Source organism: Python bivittatus, unplaced genomic scaffold, assembly GCF_059951505.1.
Source record: "Python bivittatus isolate LINGU-HERP-01145 unplaced genomic scaffold, Pbiv_v1 ctg000080_np1212, whole genome shotgun sequence".
Taxonomy (NCBI): Eukaryota; Metazoa; Chordata; class Lepidosauria; order Squamata; family Pythonidae; genus Python; species Python bivittatus.
The window spans coordinates 67,714,452-67,733,015 of NW_028277035.1; the positions used below are offsets into that span (position 1 = coordinate 67,714,452).

Here is an 18,564-nt window from a genome sequence, read left to right on the forward strand (position 1 = left end):
AGAGCCATAGGTTTTTCTTTTTAATTAGGTGGGACCCATAAGGAGAGCGAGCATACAGGAATCTTACCACAAACTACCTCCAGATGAATTGGAGTGCAACATCTGGATAGCATTAGATTGGGGAAGTCTGCCACAAAAAAAGGGAAATCCTAGACACATCTTTCTCTGTCAAACACATGGGTTGGGTGGTATTTAATGAATGACCTGCCCCCTTGGCTTATTTTTAGTGCCTGTGATGTGAGTCCCACCGAAATTGTAGAGCAGAAAGAGGTAGATATGTTACAAGGCCTTGAAGGGTAACAAGCAATTGGGACGGGATGGATTTATAAGTGATCTGAAAATGTTTACTATAATTGGAGGGATTTTGGCTTACAAAGATTACCAGATCATAGTCTGGTAATTGGAAAGGGTGTGTAAAGTTCTTTTTCTGTTTTGGGTGTTTCTCCAGCTGTGAAGTTGTTTATATAACAATTGAAGAGAAAGTGGGACAATTCTGTGAATAAAAACAAATATAGAATATGCCTCTAGAATGAATTGTAGTATGATTCATAGCAGTGGTCTCTGACCCAAACAGCTTGATTTGTTGATCTCTGTATATCCTTGGTTTAAAAAAGGGTCAGTCCAGACTATTTCTCAGGATGAAGTGTAAGTGCATACCTCCACTTGGAAAATATAAATTTAAATAATGTAAATACAGAGATCTCTAGTTAACTGTTTTATATTACACTTGCTGGAAAAACATGTTTTACATTTCTTATTTATGTTAACAGCATTCCTTGAAAATTGTATGTTTCAGTCTTATTTTTGAAATGGGCTACTGTGAGAGCGAATAATTATACTCTAGCTGAGAAGAGTTAGGAATTGATGTTGGTCCAGTTTGGATTGTATCCCAGTATATAGGTAGTATGTGACAGGAAACAGGACTAAATTTCAAGATTATGTGCACCTGTATCCAATGCACAGAACTCACAGGCATACATTTTTTGTAAAGGAGGTTGATAAATGATTCATTATGTATGGAGTGTGGGAGAGAAGGGGGAAATTAGGCCTACTTAAATATGTTTCTGTGTGGGGCTTGATTAATAGACTATGCTAAAGGATGCTGTTAGGCCAGTCCTTGTAAGCCACATTTCCAAATTCAGTACATTCCATCTTGTTCACTGAGAGTCTGCATTGGTAATGTTTTGAAATGCAGACTTTGTGTTCCATTATATGTGGCAAAACAAAAACAAAAACCCCAATAAAACGTGTATGAAATTAAAGCACAATTTACTGTGTGTGTTACCTTGTGTGTTAGAGAACTGTTGGTGGCTACAGCTATTACAGTTGAATTGCTGCCAGAGCGAGTTGTAGAATTCAGTAAACTTCTGTCCAGCAGATAAATTATTTGAAAAGCAATAAAAGAGCAGTGAAAGATTGCAGTAGTTCCTGCCTTGCTGTGGTTGTTGCTGATACTGCCAGATATTTTTGGGTGTCAGTAGTTTCAGGAAATCTGCCAGTATGAACAGAGAATTCAGCACATGCCTTTTTGGCTGATGTGGGGTACTCAGTTTTCAGAAGTGAAGTGCCAAGATCTAATATGTTGAAACTATAGTAGCTGATTAATATTGCTAATCCCTGGTTTATCATGGAATGTGCCCAAAATGGAATCCCAAAGGTACACTCTTAAAATCCTTGCATTTTCTTTAAAACAACACAACAACAACTATGGCATTAGTTGCACTGTATGAAGAAATATGGCTAACACAAACTGGATGGGAATGCTTTGTAATGAAGAGATGAAGTCAACCTTAAACTGAAACATAATTTATAAGCATAATTCCGTAGTGTGTAGTTCTGTAAAAAGAACTTGAAGTAGATGATTTACGATTGCGACAATGTCCTGTCTTTCCTCTAGGTGCTCAAGGTGGTAGTCCTGGGTGTCTGTGTCTCCTTCATTATATCATCCCAATAGCAAAGTGAGATAAACTGAGGTGAAAAATAGCAAGTGCCCCTTAGGTGAAAGGACTTAAAATACTGTATTTTGAATATCTTACGGTCATTCAACGAAAGAGGGAACTAGTGGAAAATAATCTGTTTTTTTACTTGAACTTCCCAGGATAGATTTTTTGCTTCTGCTTTTGGTAGGGAAGTTACAATATGTGAATAATTCTGTTTCTGGGCCATCTGCTTCTAAAGCAACTGAAAAGAGCAGGAAATTAGAGAAGCTCAATACACATTTAATTGATTCATCCTCTGTCTGCCTAGCCCCCCTCTGAAAAACCCACAGATTCTTGGGTATTTGAGTCTAAGTCTCTGTGGGAGTTGTATGGATACCGGTACACTGAATAGAAACTAGAGAAGGGAGGAGATTCTAAAAGCTTTCATCTGATCCTGGTTGCTAGAGAAACCCCCTTCCTTTGTCTGTCTATGCCAAGAACAGCTGCCCTTTTCAGAACACAGATCTTCTCAGGAGGGCATAGAGCAAACTGAACTAACTGAAAATGAAATAAGTTGAAACAATAATTTAAAATAATTTATTACCTGGGTATCTGAGAGTTTCATGGATATGGAGACTTAGTGGCAGGCCTAAAATTTTTGGAAGGCATTAAAACTATTCATGAGAATAACAGACAGGAAAACCTAGTTGGGCAAATAGGTTCTGCATTTTTGAGGCCTTTTTGATGAGTAAGGTTCATTTTTCTCTTGCCATGAGCAACTGGAATTCTATTATATAATTCCTTTATTTTATCTCCAAGCTTGTAAGCAGGAAAATATTTGCTTGACATCTTTCCCATCCTGGCACTCTCCAGATTAGACAAGCCTGAAATTCCCAGAATTCCCAGCCAGAATTCCCTGTATTAGGGAAGGCTTGTTTTAGGATAAGAGACCAATCAACATACCTATTTATAGCATAATCTAGTCAGCATTTATCTTTTTTAAAAATTGTAGTGTATTTGTTTTGGGTTATGTCCTTCAAGCATTCGTTAAACAGGGAGCTCACCCTCTGTTCTAATTCTTGGGCAACTGGATAATTTCTAGGAACATCTGCTAAGCTTTCTGTCCTCTTTCAAAACAGAGGAATCACACAGTACTGGAATCTGTGTGCTTATTTATGAACTTAAACTTATTTTCTTTATGTAATTACTTGTATTTCTTTAGTGAATAATGGGAGCATTTCCTTTTTCAAGCAGGCTAAGTAGACATAAAGATGGAAAGGGGGGGGGGTTGGGCTCGCCATCTTTGGAGTTTTTTTAAAAAAAGTTTGGACAGCCACATCTCAATGATGGCTTGATAAATTTTTCAGAGGTGTTGGACTAGATCAGTGATGTGTGTCAAAGGTAACATGCCATGATGTTTTGAGTGACACGCCAGTGTTCACCGACATCCAACAACAACTATACTCCATGTTTGAGTTACCAAAGAAACTGAGTTTGTTTTACTTGTATTATTATTTTTTAATTATTTGACATTTCTTTATATAATACATAGCACCACACATGATTGGACTGTATTTTTTTAAATAAATGAATATGTAAAGAATTGTTTCTGTTTTGTTTTGGAGGGGGGTGACATGCCAGCAGAGTCAAGTTAGACATTTTACAAATTTTTGACATGCCAAGCCCAAAAGATTCGCCATCATTGGACAAGATGATCCTTGTGATCCACAGTTCTATGACTCTATGAAATATTTAGTTGGAGGATTCTGACAATAGGACACTTATCTGCTCCATTTAGTTGCTTGAACAGTGTAAGTAATGGTGATTTTAAAAAAGAGTAATTTCTGATAATAATTCAGTATTTGCGTTGTAACTGTGATATTTGATACTGCGGTAAAATGCCTCCAGAGTGGTTAATTGCTGTCAAAAGTAGTCTGCAGAACATTTGAAATGAACATGCCCCATATAAATAATTTGCAGTATTAATAAATGCTGTTTGGGTAAGAGTGCTTCTGTCACTACTAACGTCTATGGTTAGAATTGATACTTTCCTAAACTGAACATTAACAGCGAGGGGAGAGCTTCCCTGTAGTTTTGATTTCTAAATTGCGAATGAGAATTCCATATGTTTCATTGGAATGTTTATGCTCTGAAGCTCTAGTGTTTTGCACTTCTGAACAAACTTTAGCTTACTTCAGATAATTTTTGATCAGTGGAGATGAAGGGTAGTTAGTCATGTATCTTAGTTCCATGGAACATCTCACAGTGTCCTAGGCTACAATATATGTTCATAACTACTGAAAGTTTAAATTTCACACTGAAGCTCAACATTTTTGTTAATTCAGGTGATTTTTCCTTCCTGCAAACATTTTTCCCCACCTGCCTTTTTAAAATTTGGTGCTAAATATGAGACAATCCTTTGTCACATTTTCTTCCACATGGAAGTGACTACAGAGTAAGGAAGATGTTTACTTACATGACTGTGGCATACATAAAATTTAAAACCAATGACTTTATATGAAAATGCACAAATCTGAATTGGTTCAAAAATGACTATCATTTATCTGGTAGCTAACATCTCAGGTAAATCTTTGGAGTGCTGAATAATTGTAAATTGACTAAACTGTACCAGCATAAGCTGATGTTGGTTGGAAGGGTAGATGGATATAAATCTTTTTTTAATGTGGTGTCCTGCAAACTGTAGATATTTGGGACTGCAACTTTTTCTCAGAACTACTTTGCATGGCCAGGAAGGAGAGGAATTATAGTCTAAAACTAGACAACCCTGTGACCTGTTGGGTCATCCTTTGAGAGAAAGATAGTGCAGTCTGATGTGGCCAGAATGAACATTAAATTTTAAGCTGACCATATTTTTTTTTACCCCAATGCTGGACAGTCCCATGATCATCTAAGAAGAGTATATATCACAAATAGAAAAATAATTGTACTGGCAAACGAACTTCAGTAATAAGTCAGTATTTACTTACCTAAACAGATATACAGAATGGCCATGGATGGGTAGAAAGTGGGAGTGGGAGTGACTTCCAGCTTCCTGCTGGCTTCCCCATTGACTTTGCTTGTGGGAAGCTGGCAGGGAGCATCGGAAATCATGATTGCGTGACTGCGGGGATACTGCAACAGCCACAACTTTGCGAATAAAACTGGTGTGAACATTGTGGAAATTTCAGTTCCACAGGAGTAATGGGTCCTGGATTTTTTACACATTCTTTAAGTTAGCAGATTTTAGGTATCTTGATTCAAAAATTGTTGTGGTATAATGCACTTTTTGTGCTAACGTGAGGGTACAAACAGATAAACAGATAAACACAATGAGAGTTTTAGTAATATATAGATATTTGAAGGGGTTAGATTCGGAAAAACTTTTAAATTATGAGATGTGAATTACTCTCAGTAAATCCTAGGTTAGTATTTAAAATACAGTTTGTGGACTTCAACAGTGTTTTTCACAATTGATTTATTGGTTACATTTAAATTCCAGCTTTCTTCCAGAGCTCATAATATTGTACTTAATACTCCTCTCCACTTTAACTCTCACAACCTTGGGAGGTGAGTTAGGTTGAGAGAAGATGGCTCAAAATCACACAGTGACTTTCATGGCTCAGATATCTGTTTGAAAGAGTTGAATATTGTTGCTTTTGTTTACTGATTTAAAAATATATAATGTTTATATTAGAGGTATTTTCCCCCTCTGGAGGCTGCCAAATAGTTTTCTGGTGTAGTCTGAATCTTTTGTGCTGTTCTGGCTTTGTTTCCCCTTTCTTGTTCTTTTTGAACGGCTCTCTGAATCGATTGTCTCCCTCATTGTCTCCCTGTATTTATGTGTGCTCACAGCTGAGTGCCTTTTGGATTCCAAACTGGCACATCAGTGCTGCAGTGTCCTACATAGTGTTGGGGGACTGAAAGATTGCTTGTTGTTTCAACAGTAAAATTGTATGTGCTTTGCAAGGAGACGATCTGCTTTTGTCTGCAATTGCCTAGAGACTTGAGACTTGCAATCTGGGCTGGAGGAAAAAGAGGAAGTAAGCTGCTTCCCCATCCTTCTCCAGCTAGAGTGATTTTGCTCTGGAAGAAGGGGGTTTCTGCATCGTTGATTAAAAAAAAAAAAGATGAGAATGTAGTAATAGATGTGCTGGATCATACCAGAAGCCTGTTTAGTCCATAACCCACTTTGGCCAATGAAATGCTACTTGGGAAGCCCCTACAGGTAGAAAGAGTGCCGTCGCTCCTGCCTATTGTTGCTCCACAGCATTGCTATTAACCTGCTGATTGCCTCTGGTTGTGAAGATTACATTTAAATCTATTATAACTAGTATCCAGTGATAGCATTATCTCCCCTCTAAGTTACAGCTTCTATGTTGCATTGAGAATAACTGCAACCAATTATGTCCACTGATGTATAGTTGCTTGGTATATTATGACTCCCATACAGTGGGCTTTTCCTAAGTTAACATTTGGCCCCTCACTTGGAAGAAACAGCTTCCTTTATATTAATGCTGTCTGTGTAATATATCTGGAAATGAACTTGTAAGCTGGGCTCAGCAGAAATTCTTTGATTGCTTCCAGAGAAGTTTGGATGGAAACTGCCAGTTCTGCCTCCCTTCACTGCCTTTTAATGGTTACATACTTCAAAATGCTCATCGTTTCTCACTTGCAGTTTAGAAATCACTGCAAAAAGAGACTTGAATTACTGAGCATTTAAAGAAAAAGATTGAGTCTTATATTGTTTTTTTATCCTTTGGATGACCTACTCTGTAACCCATTCTTGTTTTAACTTTTTGTTGGCCTGGTTTTATAAAGTGATAGATGCATCAATGTGGTTATTAAACATTGGATATTTTCAAGTGGAAATCTCTTGGAAATCATGTTATTTCAAATCCCCAAATACATTAGGGAGCTTTGGAGATAAAAGCTGAATTGCAAAGCTAGAGGAAGAAGGCTGTTAGCAACCCTCAAGTTTTTACTCTGTTGGTAAAAGTCAGCTCTTTCAAAAGAGTTGCTATGTGTGGGGATACTGTAGGCATGGTTTGAAGTAGATATTATTTTTAAAAGAGCCTTTCAACAAATCACATCCCACTGGATTTTTGAAGGGGAAATAGGATAACTTCCCATATCATTTTTCAGTTGGTTGCTGGCAGAAAACAAGGAGTGATTGTCAGATGATTCACAGGATGCCAAACACATATATATGGAAACTTGCAAGTTAAGAAAAAAAGGGGGGATTTGCAATAAATGGTTGCCATGTACAATGCTGCTGTTCAGGATTGTTCTCTCCCCCATGACCTATTCACATTCCGTGATCACTGCATTCAGCTGCATTTGAGTTCCTGCATCCAGCTACTTTTGGTTCTTCTCCTTAAAGATTTTCCTCCATCATAAAAAAAAAGCAAAACAACCTCCCCCTGCAAACTTAGGGTTCTCCTTTCTGCACCCTCTCCCACCTTCCTGCATATGGTGTTCTTATCCTATATCAATGGTTGCCAGTTGGTTTATTGGTACAATTTAAGGTGCTGGTTTTAATCTATGAAGCTCTTTATGGCTTGCCATCTGGATATCTGCGGGATTGCCAACTCCAACGATTGCTGACCTGACCAACTGAGAGAAACAGTTACTAGTCACACATTAGGGGAGGTCCAAGGGGGCTGAAACAAGAAGGTACTGCTTTTGTGTGGCAGCCAACACTGAGGAATGGTCTCCTGGTAGAGATCAGGCTCGCCCCCTCCTTGTTTGTTTGTTTGTTTGTTTATTACATTTGTATGCCACCCATCTCCAAAGAGCCTTCTTCTGATTTTATCATGCCATTTTTACTTTCTGTTTTCATCGTTTGTGGCTGATGTTTGGATGTTACTTTACTGGTTTCATGGCTCTTTTACCATTGATGTTTTACTTGGTTTTTATAAACTATATAAGCTACTGAAAGTTTCTAGATTGCAGCAGGGTAGAAATTAAATAAATCAATCAATCAATTAACCTGACTGAGTTCATTGGAGTTTTTCCCCAGTTACATGCATTGATGAATACTGAAATGATTGAATTAGTGAAAATAAATGGGAGGGGCAATTTAATAAAATCATTTATCCTTGAAGTATTACATCAGTTTCACAACAATTTGGTCAATTCATATTTTTCTCTTAATTTATAATTGACGCACACCTGGCTGCTGCCTCTGATCTGCACTATGGGGGGGGGGGAATGAAGTGGGGGGGAATGTTAGAATGTTAGATTTCTTTCTAACAACAAATGCATTAATTGTAGGACTTTTTTTAGTAGTAGTAAAAAAAAAAAATAGACTGAAGCAACATTTGTTTCTTTGCAGTATTAGCCACCCTATACTTTCCCAAAAAACAAAAACAAAAAAATAAAAAAGAGGGGAAGCTTACAGCGATCAATAAAACTGAACCAGATAGCTTGGTAGAATAAGAAAGAATGTTCAGAGGGGACACAGAGACCAATAAAGCCTCAACCCTCCAAAAGGTTGGGTAATATAACAGAAAGCTAAAGCATATAAAACATATAAAAACATCATTATGTTTGATATCCAACTCTTCTGATATCTATCCATCCATCATCCATCCATCCATCCATCTATCCACCCATCTCACACAAGTGACTCTGGGCAGATTATAAGGTTAAAACAAACAACACCCATTGACTCCACTCATTAACAACAACAGCGGAGCTCATCCACCCCCTGACCCGAATGCATGGGGGAACAGCTAGGTTTTCAGTGCCTCAGGAAACAGTAACAGGGTTGGGGCCATCCAAATTTCTAGGGGGATGCTGTTCCATAGGGCAGGTACTGCCACTGAGAAAGCACGACTACAGGGTCCAACGTGATGACATTGTTTAATGGGAGGGATCTGGAGTATGCCCCTTCTGCTAGATCTGATGGGGCAGGCAGGAACAATGAGAGAAATTTGGTCCCACAAATAGCCTGGCCCTATGCCATGCAGCACTTTATAGCTGATGACCAGCACCTTGAATCATACCTGGAAGCCTACTGGGAGCCAGTGCAGCCTGCAGAGTAATAGTATTATGTGGGCATAAGAGGAAATGCCAAAACTGCCCGCAGCACTGCATTCTGGGCCTGCTGCAGCTTTCAAATGCTCTTCAAGGGCAGCTCCATGTAGAGTGTGTTGTAGTAACCAAACGGGAGATGACTAAGGCATATTTCTTGTGCAAGATGCCACAACTGAGAAGATGTCTCCTTGCCCAGTCCCTACTTAATTTCAGGAGATCTGAAGTTTTGGGGAGATTGATATGAAGGAGATAGTTTTATGCCATGTATGGTCCCAGATGTGCAGAAGGATCTCTAAGCTGTGAAACTTTTGCCTGACATTTATCAGAATAGAATAGTGAACTTCTCTAGATGAAGCAACTTCATATGCTTGTATAGGATAGTCTTCTCCAAGCTGGTATGATGAGTTGGATTGTAAGAATTTCTAGCCCAAGAATGTTGACGGGGAATTAAAGTCCATGTTTGGAGGTAGAGAAGGTTGATATAAGCAAAAGAGAAATCCAAAAGATTGATATAAGCAAAAAACAAATCCACCAAGAAGCAAACACAGTAGTATTTTTTCAAACTGCAGTAATCCTAGTGGGAATCCTATTAATATTTTTTTTGCCCTGGATTTATTTTTGTTCTTTTCCTACCACCTTGATTTCTTCATTTGTGTACCTAGTGGCTAACTTTTTCTTTCTAAAGTAAAGAGCAGCCCCTTTCCTGATCTTCATTCATAAAATAGTTAATTAATACCTAAACATTGAAAATGTTCAGCTTAAATATGTGAGCAGGTTTTTGCTTAGACAACATTAGGAAGAATATAGTGCTCCTATAGTGGCTAGAGGCCAATTATTTATAGAAACTAAGGTTAATTTTTCCCTTTGTGGTTCTGATTGTTTGGTTTCCAGGAATCAATCCCAGGTTAAGAGATTAGCAGTTTCTTCACATTATGCAAGAGGCTTAGAAGGGGACTGAGAAAGGGGAAGTTGTTGGCATGTCAGAGCAACCACAAAAAAATGTCAAAGGAAGCTGTTCTTTCCTCTTGATTACAAGAAGATGTATCATGTAAGATGACTTGATTTGCTAAAGAGGGTGTAGCACAGTGACAGATATTATTGGATGCAGCTAGTCCCTGATACATATCAGCCAGTGGAAGAACAATATTATCTCACTATGTCCTATGAAAAGCTTCTAGGGAGCGTGTTAATCAGGACATCGAATTCCAGAGTGTTTGGTTCTAAATGTATTGGAGGGAATGGGGCAGAAACAGAGCATGGGAGAAAGTGGGAAAAGAGATATGCCCAGTTCCCCTAAGCTTGATTATTTCAGGTTAACTTTTTAAATTTGAGGCAAGATATAGAGATCTGGAAAATATGAAGGGTAAAGTTGATATAAATTCTTAGCTGCTGTTAATGCATGTTACAAATGGTTGTTTCTGCAGGCATGTATGATTGAATTAGCTAGAGGGAGTGGGGTAGCATTAGCACATCTGTATGGGCTGCTGCTGGACTCAGCACAGTCTGTCCAGCATGGGTGGCTGTTTGATGAAGCAAAATTGGAGCAGGGGGTTTGAAACTTTCAGGCCTCGGGACCTGTTAGTGATTTTTTTCTTCTTCCAGAACCCCTGATCAAGAGGCAAAACTCTAGTGATAGAAAATTGGCTGTGTTTGAGGGCGCTTTTTTTCTTCCTTTAGTCTCTCATGGAACCTCATCAAGTTCTCAGAACAATCCTTGAAAAACCAGTTGGAGATTTGGAGTAGAGGGGAAACCTTCTGTTTCTCATATTTTAAGTGGAAAGCTCCTCTGCCTAAGTGGAAACATGGAAAACTGTTTTCCATGCAATAGTTACAAATGACATAATCTCTTCCATAACTGCTATCCATGAGTGCAATAAATGCAGTGATGAAAAGCCATTTGGTAGCCATTTCAGAGAAGCTGAGGGTTCTTCTGCATAGTAGCATTGAAGAGCTTTCATCTAGTGTGGAAGCCAGTGCTAGGTGATGTTGGCTCATCAGACTCTGCCATGAAGCAGAATAAGGGCTCTATCCTCAGTGACAGCCCAGAGAGGGAGTTGGAGAACTGGCAGTGGAGAACTGGCATCAGAAAAGCCTTTTCTCTCTCTCTTTTTTTAAAAATAATTTTATTAAATATTATAATTGCAATAGTAAAAACTAATACAAATAAAAAAAGAAAGAAGAGTAGAAAGAAAGAAAAAGTGCAAAGGAAAAGAAAAATTAGAGGAAAGAAAGAAAGAACGAACAAATATAGTAAAGAAAAAGAAAAGTAATATATAAAGAAGTGACTTCCAACCTTCATCACAAGTATAAATAATTTCACCTCCTCTTAATTTACAACCAATGATCTTTTCATCCCATGCCCATCTGTTATCTATGAACAAATCCATAGAGCACTGTCAGTTCAGTCTGTTGTCAGCAAAAGTTCATTAAAAGTTGCTAAAAATAACAATGTATCTATTTTAACCTTGATCAAATAAACCAACTTTACATTCCTTCCTTTTACTTCTAACAGTCTTAATCTTTATTCTGTTCAAGCAATGTCCTAGAACTTGATTGCTTTTCATTTCTTTTTTATCTTTTCTCACAAGATTCATCCAAGCTTTAACAAACCTCTTTTGTAAATCCAATATAAAAGAATTATCTGGGTTACTCTCTTGGTTTATTATTTGTAATTCCCTTTTGATTTTTAAAGCATCAACCAATTTCTTTTGTATGTCCAATAAAACATCTTTTTCCATGTCATTCTTGTAACCTGTCATTTGTAGATCCACTTTCAGTGTCAACTCCTCTGTCTTATCAGATAAAAGTTGTCCCTCTTCTGCTATTTCTTCTAAAACATCTTTTGGACTCAGCCTGTCCATAGAAGCAAACATCACTATTGACATTGTTGATAATAACTTCTGATTCCATTTTTCAAAAGTATCCTTCAGTATTTCCAATGTTATAATATTTTGTGTCATTCTCTAGCTGTTAATCATATTTATGTATTCTCCTTTAATTAAAATCTTTCGTTCCCTCTACGGTCCAATTCTTAAAATTGTTTATCTCTTAGAAAAAATTCAAAACAAGTTGACTTTCCCATGGGAAGGATTCTTTATAATTAATTCCAAAATCTTATTTCAAATTTACCTGGACCCTTAATCCATTTTTAACTTTCTAAAATCAAAGTCTTTTTGCTGTTTATTTCAATTTTTTTAAAGTTCTTAAGCTTGTATTTAAAATTTTCTTTCATTAAAGGTTTCTAATAGCTGAAAAGTAGTTAGTAAGTAATTTCCAAATGTGATTAGAAAAGGAAATATGCAAACTTAGTGTCCCTTTAAAGGTGGTGACTGTAGTTTTAGCAAGATGCCTATTCTCTCATCTCCCAGTGCTCAAAACCCACCTGAGACTGCTGTCTTTCAGTTCCCTTGCAAGGAGCAACTGTCTGGAGCACTTACGGGCAATCTCAAGTCCTCTCTTTGTCCGGAGAGGAATTATGAAGAGCCGGTCTATTTGTCAGCTTTTCATTTCACCACAGTCGTTGGCTTTGCTTTTCACAGAGCCATCTTCAGTCCACCATTTCTTCCTCTGGAAATCCAGAAGAGTCTTTTTCCATTGTTTTCTCCTCCCACTTCTTTCCCCTCTGTGTTTCCTGCCACCCATGATAAGAGAAGGTTGGGGAAGAGACCTCTTCTCTGCTGCTCCTCTTGCCATGGGGCTGGCTAAGTGAGGGACAAAAGAAGGAGAAACTGGTGTTCTTTGTAGGTCTACAGGCTGTAGATCTGCTTCTCTCAGGGGCAGATGCACACAGGAGAGGCTGCTCTGCAGAGTGTATTCCTCCCCATCTCCAGAGCATAGACTTTAGTGATATCTCTTATTCTTGTTCCGATTCATATTAACTTTAACACAAAATGGTATTGCATTTATTGCATGCAAAGCAAGATTGTGTGTGGGGAAATGAATGAAGAGAAGGACCTCAATTTTAAAATACTTGGGTGAGTCAGCTTTTATTATTTTAACATTAATGGATGTTGGCATTTGCCAGCAGTTGCCACACGGTAATGATTGTTAAATATTTTTGATAGCATTGTAGAAAAATATTGGAAGCCCTGTGAACACAGATGGCTTAGCTGTATGGCTTTTATTAATTTTGTAACCTACTATATCAAAAGAATTTAGAGCAGGTTGTGTTAAATATATCACACATTCAGGAGGGATTTTACATCACTTCATTCTGTATTTCATTCTACTTTTCAAGGCAATGAAAATGCTTTCTCCATCTAATTCCACCATACATACTTCAGTCCTAGCCTAATTGTTCCTTTCCTACCAGAGTAGATAGGGAAGATTTTTCCTCCATCATTCAGCGTGAAGATTTTAAAGTCAATCCAATTATGCATTTATGTACTTATGTGAAGTCAATCTATTTAATTATGTATCCTGTTCATTCATGCTCATCTGGGCGTGCACAATATAAGAGGAAGTGTGAGGTCAGCTTTTGTGCAGATATGGGGAAACATGTTTTGGAATAAGCTATTACAATTTATGTTGTCATTTGTATTTTATTACATACAGTATATTGCAACTGGCTATAATAAAAAGGACTGATTTGAACATAGCCATTTTAATGTATGAGTGGAGAAAAAATTTTAAAGGGTTGAAATGAGGCTGGGAAAATCATACACAGAAATGACAGAAGTGAATAACAAGAGCAAGGCTGAATCCATGGATGAGATACAGACAGGGCAAGATGATCAACAAGGCCAGGCAAAGAATATCAAGGAAGCTGGGAAAGTGATAGGAGGGAATGTTAACAAGGCACTGTCTCACATGTTATGGGAAGTGAATGTCAAAACAGTGACAAAGGCAATATTCTCAGAAGAAAAAGATATGTTTCACAGAAATGTTGTGCAAAGCTTGCTGAAACAAACATTAGGCTCCTGCACTTGTGATGACCAGTCTGTAGATAAGCAAAAGAACCAATCAGAAGTAACAGGTCCTGCATGAACATGTAATGAACATTATTCATTCAGAGAAGGAGGCTCTTTTGAGAAGGCTCTAGGAGGTGGGAAGCCAGAGGCCTACAAAAGCTCTAGCCTAGGAGAGACAGAGAGAAGACTTTGTTTGCAACCATGGGACAGCTGCAGAACAAGATCATTTTCTTTGGCCTAGCCACCTGAACTGTTGTGATATGTGAGATTTGTAGATTAATAAGAATCAGTACTCAGATTACTTAGGTTTATAAAACGTTTTGCTGTTGCTTAATATTTTGTGTATATCTCGCTGATTCTTCTCTATGTACTTCATAATGCTTTAGCAAAAACACCAATTCTTACAGAATGAATAATCACAGATCATTGGTCTTGTGTGGGGATTGTGCAATATCCCTATGGTTCCTACACTGCAGACTTGATTGCTCTGCTCTGTTTAGGCACAAAATAAGCTAAATTACATACAGTATAGGTTCTGTTCCGATGTATTTATAAATTCTTTTTGTTCTCTGTTTTGGTGCTTCCAGAAATTCGTACCCAGTTGGTGGAGCAGTTCAAATGTCTAGAACAACAGTCTGAATCCCGATTACAACTTTTGCAAGACCTTCAGGAGTTTTTCCGTAGAAAGGCTGAGATTGAACTGGAATATTCCAGGAATCTGGAAAAATTAGCGGAAAGATTTTCCTCCAAGATTCGTAGCTCCAGAGAACACCATCAATTCAAGTAAGCGTGTATTTACTGATTTTGGCTGTCCCAGAGGGTCGCTGAAGAATGTGTCCTTGGTTGCTATCTCAAAATGACACACTGTTTTAAAATATTGCTGGGGGTAGAAATGGGAGATTAAATAAAAGAAATTAGCAGAAATTGATGAAGCTTCTCAGAATTTTTTTTTATTATAAATTTTATTACATTTTCCCAAAACGTTGAAATACAGGAAAATCAAGAAAAGGGAAAGGAAAAAAAGAAAAGAAAAAAGGGGGGGGGAGGAAGAAGAGGGGGCATAAGAAAGAAAGAGTAGCTTCTGACTTTCCTTGGTACAGGTATAGATACAGAATATATTCGCCTCTTACTCTAATATCTAAAAATATGAAGCTTCTCAGAATTTGAGGAATGTCTGTATATGTTGGTAAGAGAAATAAAGATTTAGGACCAATTGTATTTGACAGATATGTTGGACACTCTGTGGGGGATAAGGCTTGCACAAATTGAAGTTACACATTTATTTATTTTATTAATATAATTCCTCCATTGGAATTTGTGTGTGTTTGTAAAAGTATGTATGCTTGTATTAACCAGCATAATATTTACTGCAGATGTCTGTATTTTCCAAAGTTGTTTTGTCTTACAGAATCTAGACAGTAATGTCCAAGAATGTAAACTGATAACTATCTTTTCTTTTCCCTTTCATTAGTATTTCAGGATATTTTTTATTAGCTATTCACTTTGATTTCCAGTATTAATCTGGTGTCTGGTTTGGGAAAGCGTGACTGATACTTTTTAGTGTGTGTCATGTTCTGATGTTGTCTTTAAGATTCTGAACTCTAAATGAACTCTACATGTGCATGTTATAAGAAAAAATATATTCATACTGTGGGTTTTTTTGCAGCTCACTAGCTGAAGTTTTATGTTTCCTTTCCAGCAGTCTTCCTAAGGTGCAAGTATCAGTTATTTGCTGGTCCAAACTATCTTGTACCCCACCCTGGCCCCAAGTTTTAAAACTTCAGCTGTGTGATGTTAGGGCAATGGTCCCTAACTCTATTTTATTCAGCTTTATTTGAGTGGAAGTGTTTGTATTACTTTTTGATTAAAATCTCATCATTCTCTATTGTTAATTCCTCCTTAATTCCTTTACCTGATCCTCCTAGTGTATAAAGTTGGCTCCAACGCTGTACATATCATTGCTAGTCTGACGAGATGCATTTTGGGATCGATTGGCTGATGATGCGACCCTGGTATTCCAAATTTAATGGCTCCCAAGTCTCTTTTGGAACAGCAGTGGAACACTGGAACACATAAAGGAAATCATTGTGCCGTTATTTATGAAATGTATATTTCTTAGCTAAGGCTACTGTATTTTTTACTTTTGCATAATATTAGTTTCTTATGTAAGGGAAAGATAAATCACTGAGATTTGGAGGACGGTTTTAATTTTATAATTCATTTAGTGCTCTGTAAAATGATGATAATAATCACAGTTGTGTAGAAATTGGTATACCTTGATGTGAAAATTAATGCATAAGCTGGATGGAAGTAATAATGCATTTTGCTTCAAAAAATAAAGAATGGGATTATATTACCATATGACAGTGTTTCTCAACCTCAGTGACTTTAAGATGTATGGACTTCAACTCCCATAATTCTCCAGTTGGCTGGGGAATTCTGGGAGTTGAAGTCCACACATTGTAAAGTTGCTCAGGTTGAGAAACACTGCCATATTGCAAAAGAGATATTCAAATGATTGAAATTTTTCCCTTTCTCTAGGCATGGTAACAAAACTGGCATATTTTCCATTTCCCATAGGGTAGGAACAGGCCACAAGCTTTCAGGAGCACAAAATAAAGCACTTTTATGCCTTGCTTGTTTGTTGGCTACTTATAGGCAATTGCTGGGCTGCTATGAGGAAACTGGATGCTGGAACATACAAGCTAAGAATGGGCAGTTTCCATAATGCATTTTCCCTGCCCTTGAGTACCTCTTTGAATATCCTGGAGCCCAGCAAGATCACACTGTTGAAAACTGAGGAACAATAGCAGTGTGATGGAAGTAATATGGTGCTTGGCTGAATGTGGCCTCCACCCACAGCTCCTTTTCTGTGCCTCCTGGAGCCTTCCAAGATCATACTGTTGAAATCTGGCTATGAGTTGCCAGATAATGGCAGTATGATGCAAGTGAGATGATGTCTGACTTGGGGCATTACAAACAGAAAGCTGTTGTTTGACTAGCAGAAAGACAAAGAAAAAACAGAAAGACAAGAAATTTGGACATATCTTCTGAGAAATGACATCTGTTGATCAGATAATAAACATATTAGGAATAAAGCTGGCGAGATGGGAAACAGCCTTTCCCAAGCTTCAGAAAGCTATTACATGAACATACCTCAGCTTCAGCTCCCCACACTGGTCTTAAAGAGAGTGGTAAAAGTATCTGTTGCCTTTGAAAGGAGGGGAACAAGCCTAGGATTTAAACCCTGGAGCAGATAGGTATAGATGTAAATGTAAATATGTTTTGATTGCTGTGAACTGAAATAGGTAAATCTGTTGTATGTGGCTTCATTCTAGTCTGCATTAAAGTAACTAATTTAGCCAAGTTGGGATGAAACTAGGTGCTGAATCAGGGATCCGAGTCTGGAAAGCCTAGATGTTTATTTCTGGGGGAAGCATGACAGAACCATTCATAACAGACCATATTGTCCATAGGAGGCATCAATGACCAATTGTGTCCAAATAGGTCTCTTTAGTGCAATTTTAGTGCAGTGTAGATTCTAAGAGGGAGAATCTTAGGAAGATAAGGCAAATGCTGTCAAGCTGTGTCCTGTTTGGAACCATAGCTATGCCAAGATTAAAATAATGGAGATGAATGCAGGGATGGAATACTGGTGAAAAAGTGTGTGAATGGAATTAATCTGGAGATGGATTCGGTTTCATTAGCTCAATTCAGAGAGTTATCTTTAGTAAGCTTGATAATGGAAGGGTGTGTTCTTGTCAGGTTCAGCCCAAGAAACTTAGCGGGACAATTCAGGAACAGTTCAGTCACTTTATTAGGTTACACCTACTAGACAGAATCTCGCCAGACTAACTCTAACCCACAACGACCACAACTAAACACTCTGAATTCCTTGGGGTGGTGCCAGTATCATCCTCTTAGTTTTCACACACACAGGCTGTGGGCTGAGGAAATGCTTGAGATTCCTCTCTGACTCCCAGTGACCTTGGACCTCCTCACTCAAGTCTTCCATCACAGTTCTCTGCTTATCAAAAAGGATAATGATTGGCAGCTTCTTCATCCTGGGTTATCCTTAGTCTTTGCTTTCCTGGTCAAAATGAAGGCTTAGAGATAAGTTAAGAAGAGCATATTATTAGATTTTTATCGTGCCTTTTTATTTATCTATCAACTCAAGATGGTGAACATACCTGCCTCCTATTTTCTTCACAACAACAACTCTGTAAAGTGGGTTGGGCTGAGAAAGAGTGACTGGTCCAAAGTCACCCACTGGCTTTCATCCCTAAGGGAGGCCTAGAATTCATTGTCTCCTGGTTTCGAGGCCAGCACCTTAACCACTACACCAAAATGGCTCTCACTGAATGCTTTTAAAGGCAACAAACTGAATAACTTAGTAACAATTAGAATCAAAGTCAACACTAATAATTATTAATAAACTTAACAAAACTGTTTCCATAGAGGTATTAAGCCCCCACCAAAAGCATCCAAACTGCTGTTGCTTTATAAATAACGATAACCCACCAAGAGTTGATTGATTACAACAGGGTATAAATCCAATCAATAAATACAAAAAGATGACTCTGGGGCTGCAAATGGAACCATAAGCCTTTTCTTTTTCTTTTTAATATAATTTTTATTGAATAAATTTTTGACAAGATAAAAACAATACAAATATTAGAAAAGAAACAAAGAAAATA

At 37.7% G+C, this 18,564-nt stretch overlaps 1 protein-coding gene across 1 annotated transcript in view; it reads left to right on the plus strand.

Moving 5' to 3' along the window:
- SRGAP3 (SLIT-ROBO Rho GTPase activating protein 3) overlaps positions 1 to 18,564 on the plus strand; it is a 208,621-nt gene that overhangs the window by 81,475 nt on the left and 108,582 nt on the right. The window contains exon 2 of the mRNA XM_088134308.1: positions 14,455 to 14,650. Within this exon, the coding sequence (XP_087990434.1) occupies positions 14,455 to 14,650 (196 nt within the window). The remainder of the gene's footprint in view (positions 1 to 14,454; positions 14,651 to 18,564) is intronic.